The sequence below is a fragment of the Seriola lalandi genome, unplaced genomic scaffold (genome assembly GCF_002814215.2).
Source record: "Seriola lalandi dorsalis isolate HSWRI2012SDOR001 ecotype SW California unplaced genomic scaffold, Sedor1 jcf7180002054949, whole genome shotgun sequence".
Classification (NCBI taxonomy): Eukaryota; Metazoa; Chordata; class Actinopteri; order Carangiformes; family Carangidae; genus Seriola; species Seriola lalandi.
In genome coordinates this window covers 1,284,004-1,294,003 of record NW_019525500.1, presented here as the reverse complement: position 1 = coordinate 1,294,003, position 10,000 = coordinate 1,284,004, and the positions used below count along the sequence as shown (strand labels likewise).

General features: G+C 38.3%; 1 protein-coding gene across 1 annotated transcript in view; it reads left to right on the top strand.

Annotated features, from left to right (window-relative positions):
- The window catches only part of kank4 (KN motif and ankyrin repeat domains 4), a 71,957-nt gene extending 63,694 nt beyond the window's left edge, over positions 1-8,263 (top strand). The window contains exons 7-10 of the mRNA XM_023394608.2: positions 25-244; positions 447-589; positions 1,018-1,218; positions 4,751-8,263. Of these exons, the coding sequence (XP_023250376.1) occupies positions 25-244; positions 447-589; positions 1,018-1,218; positions 4,751-4,870 (684 nt within the window). The 3' untranslated portion in view covers positions 4,871-8,263. The remainder of the gene's footprint in view (positions 1-24; positions 245-446; positions 590-1,017; positions 1,219-4,750) is intronic.
- Positions 8,264-10,000: the final 1,737 nt, after the last annotated feature.

Sequence of the window (10,000 nt, the reverse complement as noted above, 5' to 3'; positions counted from 1 at the left end):
TTTATCTTCTTCCTCTCTGTGCAGCGTCAGGTTTTAGTGGTGCTCTACCAGGAGTGGTTCAGGGTCTCCAGTCAGAAAGACTCACAGGCCGATACCGTCACATTATACCTGCGACAAGTGGGCTCGACCACGCCCACTCTCCTGCCGTATGTTGTCAACTTGACAGATGGAAACGGGAACATGGCCCTCCACTACAGCGTGTCGCACTCAAACTTCCCTGTGGTCAAACTGCTGCTGGATACTGGTGAGATGCAAATACACACAGCTGCAATCGCAGCTGGATTTACACATGAGCATAAAGACATTCATTTTAAAATAAAGGCAAGATATTGGCTAGATTAGGTAACCCTGCATGAAATGTCTCTTACTCACTGTGTGTGTGTGTGTGTGTGTGTGTGTGTGTGTGTGTGTGTGTGTTGTGTGTGTGTGTGTGTGTGTTTGTTCAGGTCTATGTGAAACAGATAACGTGAACAAGGCAGGCTATACTCCAGTGATGCTCGCTGCCCTAACAGCTGCTGACAGCCCTGATGATCTGGAGGTGGCACAACAACTGCTGAGACTGGGGGACGTCAATGCACGCTCCAGACAGGTATCATACAGTATATGCTCACACCTAGTAATGGCTTCCCAGATATGGCTATAGAAGTGACTTAATGTCAAGGGACTGACTGTACTGTATGAGGTGTTGTTGTTGTTGTTGTCAAGGAAATTGTATTGCAGGCAGAGTGAGTATGGGAATTTAATAAATACTCCGGGGAAATCAGGGAATGCTGGGACATTTTTATAAGTGGGTCACTTTATAGCAATACACATAACATCTGCTGTTTTCTCTCATTTAGTGGAAAACAAACAGAACTGATAAACAACAAGAAATGGCAGTTTTAGGCCACACAAGCATACTGAGGTCACAGGAGCTCACAAGTTTTGTCTGTTGTTGTCACCTCATATATCTCCCCTCACACATGCCCTCTCACTGTTTGCATGTAATTTCCAACGTTCCTCGCTCTCGTTTTCTAGGCAGGTCAGACGGCACTTATGCTTGCAGTGAGCCACGGCCGTGTTGCCATGGTGAAGCTGCTCCTGAGCTGCGGCGCCGATGTAAATGCCCAGGACCGCGAGGGATCTACAGCCCTGATGTGCGCCAGTGAACACGGACACACGCACATCGCTCGTCTGCTGCTTGAGACAGGCCGCTGTGACTCCGGCCTCAGAGATAAGGTACAGTATGGTGTTATGCTGTAAAGTTTTAATTACACTGTCGACTGGACTGTTGCAGAATCAAGATGTTTCACCTCTCATCCATTCAACGTGAGATCCCCTCTGAATGTGTTGTCCCCTCCCCAAGTGACGTCCCATCCAGTCTGACATATAAGATCTTGTTCAGATTGTCGGTGCTCTCTCTCTCTAGGATTTGTGCAAATTTCTCCTCATAATACTTTCTTTTCTCTTATTGTAAATTGACATAAATTAACACATTTATTGGCTTTCACCAATATACATATCTATAGTTTGCATTAAGTGTTTATGCACTGATGTTTAAGCATGCAGTCCCATGGGTCATTGCCTTAGTGTGTGCCAGGTTTAAAATACATCACATCACATCTCAACCAAACCTGTGTTTAAACACTACATATAGAAAACTACAAAGTCAAATCAAGAGGTGCTCCCTGTAGGGAAAAACATGGCTTCAATATGGGTTCATCTCTAACCCCAACAGAAGCTAATTTAAACATAGATCAAGTAGCAAGAGAGACTGTGTGGTCTGTCTTTGGCTTAATTTTGTAAAGGTTAATTCCTTACAGAGATGTCAGGGATCACTGCTTCATATCAACAGGTACTTATTTGCTGCTTGTGCTACATGAGTGGTCACACGGCTCCTAGTGCCTGACTCACACAGTGTAGAATGTGTCACTAGATATTAACCTACCCCTGCGTTCAGCTTCAGCTTGACAGTAAAGGTAGGTACAGCCATACAATGGCTGGTGCCTGGCCTAGACATAGTAGACTGATTGATTCCTCTAGACTGTTGATTTTCCTGTGCATTCTGTCAGTGGACTTTTTCATTGCAAACCATCCTGTGAAACACTGTTGCAACACTGCCGCTGCTGTTCATATAACATTCTTTAAGCCCCACCTCCACACCTGCATCCACCTGTGGGCTCTGATTCTAGTTTCCAAAGGATTCGACTTTCACTATAGTCCCCATTCCACAAAACCTGCCGCCTCATCCTCATCAACCATATGCCTCTGGTAGATTATTTGCTGTGTGACTCCATGACACATGAGCACACACTATATTTAGGGGTAGTGAGGGGCAAACATCATCTACAAACTGAGGAAATAAGCAGCTCTGGTAAGCCATTTTGAATTAAATGCAAGCAAGTCAGACAGTTTCTTTAACAGGTTGATGAAATTTACACAGAGTATAATACAGAGCATTCACACTGTTCTGAGACATCTGCGTCCCCATGAGACAAGATGTCTCTCAGTGTGCAGCCTTGTCTGCTCTAGTTTGCCGTAATATCTAATCTGTAGTCTTAGATGAAAAGAATAAATGGATAAAACACAGAGACAACCGGTGAGAGTGATGCAGGAAGTTACAAACAACGTTAAAGAACATTGACAGTTTACTCAGCCGTGAACATTTATAGCTGTGTGTCTTAACCAGTGACTCGGTGTCCAGCACACAACCCATTGAAACTTTAAAGAGATGAGCTTGCAAGAGATTCCATTTTTTAGAGGTGTGTTGGCAGGAAGAATGTTATCCACAGTGTACAGATATCAGTCCTCTTATTTTGGTTACTACGGGTTGGATGGTATCATATGACATATGTGGCATAAGCTAAAGTATTAGCATAGAACACCAGAGCAAATGATTCACTGGTGTCAGTGCTCTTAGCTATTAAGAGTGACCAATAGACAGAAAGGTTTGGTGCAATATATATTAAAATTGCTTTAATATGAAGGACAAAAAAAAAAGAAGCTTGGCAGTCATATTACTAGTAAATGCTGAGAACAGGCCACTGATAAAGGATTTATGATTGAGGGTATTGGCTATAGATATATACAGTCCTCTATACCACAAGTCTTTTGGACAGTTACATTCAGTCTTTGAGTTTCACTTAATAAATGAATAAAGTGATGGACACTACATTAAAGTGCCAAGTTTCACTTTTAATTATAGGTTTATGTAAGAATTGAAATAACTGTGTGCAAGATATAGGCCTTTTAATGCACAATTCCCAAATTGTACAGATTTTAAAATAATTGGACACTTGGCTACTAAATGTTTCATGGGCAGCCCTGTGTCATTTCAAAGTTACTTCATGCATAAAAGAGCTCACACTTAAGTCGGAGTTGACTGAGAGCTGAGAGTTGCCATTTAGATTGAGGAGGAGCTGTCTGTCAGTAAGAGGAGTAAAGAGGTTATGGTGCAAATGAAGAAGATAATAGTGAGGCTAAAAACAAGCATAACTCTATCAGAGAGATATCAAAGGAAGCTGGTTTGTCAAAATCAATACTTGGTATGTTCTAAGAAAACAGGTGTGCACAAGATCCAAACCTCAGTAAACCTCAGAAACAGAAAGGCCATGCTGCAGTTCTCAAAAACATATAAAAGGAAAGTTGTGGAACAAAGTTCTTTGGACTGATGAAAAAAACAGTCAGTCAAAATGATCGCGTTTGGAATGTCTGGAAAAAAAAAAGGTACAGCTCGTGACCCAAAGCCACCACCTCATCTGTCAAACATGGTGCTGGTTCCGTTATGACTTCCTGCTGTGTGGCTGCCAAATGAACTGGCACACTTGCATTTATTGATTATTTCACTGCTGATGGAAGCAACAGGATGGATGCAGGGGTGTACAGGAGCACTCTATTGCTCAGATTCAGCCTAATGGATCAAAACACATTAGACAGCATTTCATCATTCAGCAGGACAACGACCCTAAACATACGGCCACAGCAACCAAAGAACTTCTCAGGGTGATATATCCTGGACTGGCTGAGTCAATCAGCTGATCTTAATCTGATTTAGGGCAGAGAGGCAGAGACTAAAGGATCCCACAACTGGAGAGAGTTGAAGGTGGGAGCTGTGAGGCAAGATACAAAGTGTCTGATGGTGTCTATGGGTCAAAGACTCCATCTGTATCATTCCTATTACTTTTGATTCTTTTAATTCAAATTGAATGTGCTGAAGCACAGAGCCTGAACTACCAAAAAATAGATAAAAAATTAACTGCCCAAATATTAAATAAAATTACAGTATCTGTGGTATCATAGCTTCAGAAGGGAGTTTGAATATACTTATATTAAATGACAAAATTTGATATTTTGTATGCCTTGGAACATTTCTTCCATTTCCCTTTCATGACATCCTACAAAACCTCCCCAGGCTTATGATTTAACTGTGGCTTATTACACAGGCAATTTCTGCATGATGCAAAGAAGCTTACCAGTATATTATTATAGTGTTAGTGGCACATTCTGATGTGTAATTTTGGAAGTGAATTATTAGATCAGATTTACAGAAACGGAACACATCATAATCTCTACCGTGTTTTGAGAAAGGCAAAATGCTGACAGATGCTTAACCCAGCTCTGTAGCAGGGTAACTGCACCATATACCTATGTACTGTAATGTGTAGTCGCTAGAGAAAGAACAACACAACACTGCCACTGTCAGGATAAGAACAGTCACTGCAATGTCTTTAATATGAAAATTAACATCTATATCTCTCTGTTTTCCCCTCAGAATAATCAGACAGCACTGTCGGTGGCAGAAGGAGCCTCTCAACAAGAAATAGTTGACCTTCTGAAGGCCAACACTGAGACCCAGGCCTCTGAGCCACCGTCTACCACAGACCTAATCTGAGCCAGGCTGACCCTGTTTACTCTTCCAAACCACTTTCAGCTTGCCGACTCCGACCTTCCCATTTCAAGACCCTCTGCACACCAACAATGAGGGGGAAAAGCTGAAACACATACACTGTGACACCATACAGGACATACTCTGTTTGACCAGTGGAAAAAGTGGTTATGCTCTGTTTACCATGGAATTATGGGAGCTCACATACAAAACCTCTGTGACTGTGGAGTTTCCTGCAATGAATGCCCACATTTTTCTTCCATGTCTCTGCCAACATGCCCCGTGGGTGTTTATGGATATGCTGCATCAACCTCTCAGTGGACAGAAAAACAAAAGGGGCTGGTCAGATTGATGATAAGACATTGCCATAGTGACAAGTGTGATTGACAGGAAGTTACATAGGGGACAGAGTGAGAATATATATATATATCTATATATATCTATACATATATATATATATATATATATATATATATATGTGGTGAATGAAGAGATACTCTGACAAACTGCTGCTTCTTATCATCAAACTAGCTTGTCAAGCAAAATACTAAGCACATGATCTACCTTTCAAATATATAATATTAAATATGACATGATGTCTATTTTTTCTTTTATGTCATTGACATCATCCTTTTCATATTTGGACATAAGCCATTATTGAGAACATAGTATGTAGAATGTTATTCTAACAGATTATAATCATATACAAACACAGAAACTGTATTTTCTACTGCACTTTTTTTTATTGTTTGTGTACAGTAAATCGTCCTTCTCTCTCATATCAATTTCCAGAAGAAACTATATCTCCAAAAGTATAAATTACAACATGACCTAATAGAGTAGAATTTCTGATCTAATTTCCCATGATTCAGTGGATCTTTGGCATCATTCAATGTATTGTTTTTGACAGGGTCATGTTCTTCACATCTGCCATGGGTGATCGTCATCTGTGAAATATTGAAAAACAAATGGTTTAGTTTGAGATAAAATGTTTCTGTTGGATACAGGAGAAATGATTTTTATAACCAGAATATAACCAGAGAAAAGAAACACAAAAGTCTTCTAATAAGAAGATTGTTCTGTTCAGAAGGTGCTGCATGCAAATACATAGTTACTCCCCCTGCTGGCTGTCTTATAGTACTAAACAACAGTATGTTGTAATACTGTCTGTTCTCATGATTAACATCTCTCTCTCTCTCTTTCTCTCCCTCTCTCCGCCTCAATCTCCGTCCCCCAGTTCAAATATAATGTATGTCTTGTTTGTCTGCCTGTTTCAAATCAAATCATGTATGCAACTGCTACAAAATGCACAATGAATGTCGGGCTGGCTGTGACACATTCCAAGAAAAAAATGTAGCAAGTAGCAAGTCTAACTGTACTGGCATGGATCATGGGACTAAGAGAGACATAAGCTATAGCAGATATAGCCATGTATGACAAAAGATATTAATCAATGATAAAATCCCGAACACAAAGATCAGATTTGCCAATTTTCAAATTGCTGACACTAGTTCATCCTTTCTCTGTTTCCAGGCATTCATATCATCCCAGAGCAGGGGTATTATTTTTGTTATCAGTCTAAGAAGCAATATAAATGGAATACTATCTTTTCAGTCAAACAATAGCTAGGGTGAGTGGCTTTTGTCTCGCCTTAATCAGATGATAGTCCTACATTAGAGGAGATGTGAGGAGAGTGGCCTTTTTCTCCTGTTTACCACAGAGCTACACCCATATTCTTAAAGTATCTTAAAGCAGGAGTACTGCTCTGATGAAATTGTTTACAATTCAACATTTCCCCCTCGGTGACCACTGCAGGTGTCAAACAGGTTAGTAGGTTTACAAGAAACAAAAGGGATCAATAATTTTACCTGTACACATGCGACTGATGGTGATCTCTGGCTATTATGAAGGCACTCTTGTCACGGAACCACTCTTTATATGTGATCTTTGAATGGAGTAAAGCTAGTTTTCTAGGGTCACTGAAGGTGGAATTTAAAAAGGGGAATACCACTCAATTTAACAACTGCCATATGTGTGGTCTATGACAGTCCAGTCTGCATTTACAGGTAGAAGATAAGTCACTTTCTACAGAAGCAAGTCTCCAGATAACCAGTCAAATCTCTGACCTTTGATCACAATAAACTCTTTTTATTTCTAACCGACAAACCTGCCATCTCAGTTCCTATTACTTCAGTTGCTCACAAATTTTGGCTGGTTCCCAGATTTATTGGTTTTCTCCAAATCATTCTAAAATGATATTTCCCTGCCTCTGTACTGCTGTCTTGTAAGCTATCTGTTTACTGCAGTATGGTCTGACCACTGATCCTGCACCAGTACTCTCATTCCAGGACACTTTATAAATATGGGTGCTTACATGGGACTATGTAGATTGACATGAAGATAGACTTATTATATGAAGTATCCTATTATATAGTCATGGCTGCATTTACTCAGCAACAATGAGAATTTTTCAACAGTGGCTTAGTAATCAGATCATCATCATTTGTTGAGTCACAAAGTAGCACAGATTCGTTAAACATTGAGGCTGCGTTTACACATGATCAGCAAATCTGAATTTTCACTGTGTAGTACATCCGATCATCATTGGTTGTCCGTATATTAAGGGACACAAATGAGAGTCTGTGTAATGTCCCATAACACAGACAGCTAAAGGGTGATCTGATCTGTGCTGCAACAAGTATCTGGTGTATCTGGTCTTCCGTGCCTGTGTATTAAGTCTTAAATTGCATCCATATGTTTAATCCAGTGTGACCCAGATGTAATAAGGTTTCATAACTGGCTAAACACCAAAGACCTGAAATCAAATCTGTTTCACATTGGGTTAAATATATATTTTATCTGTTTCTGTAAATCCAGCCAAATACATGTAAATACAGTATTGTGAAGAGTATATAACAAGTATTGTCTGACAGTTTGCTCTAAAATTATATTAAGTATTTATTCCAAATGCTATATTTTTTACCATATATAGTATACTTATGTATGCATGGACAAATATTCCAGTGATTCTGTTGGAGGGGACTTTGGATGAGTAGAAATTATGCTAAGTGTCCCTGATGATGTGATTATTTGACTTAACATTGGGTGGCTGGGTGGTACAGTAAATGTGTGATTTGATGAGGTAGTGGACTGTCATGTGCCCTTTGATGCTACCTTTGACATTTCTGGGGAAATTATGAAGAAGATCCGACACTGCTCTAAGCTATAAGGGCAACGTCTCCTTTGTTTGAATACCCGTCTGAAAATCTGAGACTGTGTACATGACAGAGTCAAATGTAAAAACCTGTACCTCTCTGTAATATTCCATGTACAACGGGCTTGTATGTTACGAACCAGAGAACTACTTCTAAATAAAGAAATATTAAGATTTAAAACCTATTTAATGCCTGTTTCATGTTGTCCTATCATTTCCAATTCAGCTGAAGAATTCTCCTTCTTATGCTAAATTGATAGACAGGTCTTTAGATACTGAGACTGACGCTAGAAAAAATACTAAATGTACCTTATTCATTTTTTTTTGATGTAGTAAATTGTTTGTTTGCAACAGTAGCAGCTGTAAAGAGAAAGTCAATTTAATGCCAAGTCACAACAGAAGTTATCTCAGGGAACCTTTCATATAGAGCAGGTCTGGACCATACTCCTTATAATCATGGGCGTAGGTTTGCATATGGATAGTAGAGACATGACCCTACCAACATGTTGGGAGGAAAGAATTGTCCTGACCAATATGTGAGTGAACTCATTCGCAGTGAAATCATACCAATGTGCCATCCGAGAGGGTACGTCTCCAAGACACCCGATTTAGGCATGGTATCATTTGATTGACTGATTGACTTTATGCCTTACTATACTATGTCGTTTCTATGACTTTTTATGCCTTAATATACTATGACATTTTTATGACTTACTATACTAAAACGTTTTATGTCATGCTTATGATTTTAGGTTTTTATACCTTTTTATGCCTTACTATACTATGACGTTTTTGTGACTTTTTATGCCTTACTATACTATGACATTTTTATGACTTTTTATGCCATACTATACTATGATGTTTTGATGGCTTACTATACTATGACGTTTTGATGGCTTACTATACTATGATGTTTTTATGACTTTTTTATGCCATACTATACTATGACGTTTTTATGATTGTTTATGCCTTACTTTACTATGATGTTTTTATGCCTTACTTTAGTGTAACATTTTTATGACTTTTTATGCCTTACTATACTATGACGTTTTTGTGAGTTTTTTATGCCTTACTATACTATGACGTTTTTATGCCTTACTATACTATTATATTTTTATGGCTGACAATACTATGACGTTTGTATGACTTTTTATGCCTTACTATACTATGACAGTTTTATGACTTTTTATGCCATACATTACTATGACGTTTTTATGCCTTACTATACTATTATGTTTTTATGCCTAACTATACTTTGATATTTTTATGACTTTTTATGCCTTACTATACTATGACGTTTTTATGCCATACTATACTATGACACATTGATCGCTTACTATACTATGACGTTTTTACAACTTTTTATGCCATACATTACTATGACATTTTTATGACTTTTTATGCCATACTATACTATGATGTTTTGATGGCTTACTATACTATGACATTTTGATGGCTTACTATACTATGATGTTTTTATGACTTTTTTATGCCATACTATACTATGACGTTTTTATGATTGTTTATGCCTTACTTTACTATGATGTTTTTATGCCTTACTATAGTATAACATTTTTATGACTTTTTATGCCTTACTATACTATGACGTTTTTGTGACTTTTTATGCCTTACTATATTATGACATTTTTATGCCTTACTATACTATTATATTTTTATGGCTTACAATACTATGACGTTTTTATGACTTTTTATGCCTTACTATACTATGACATTTTTATGACTTTTTTATGCCATACATTACTATGACGTTTTTATGACTTTTTATGCCATACTATAATATGACACATTGATCGCTTACTATACTATGACGTTTTTACAACTTTTTATGCCATACATTACTATGACATTTTTATGACTTTTTATGCCATACTATACTATGATGTTTTGATGGCTTACTATAC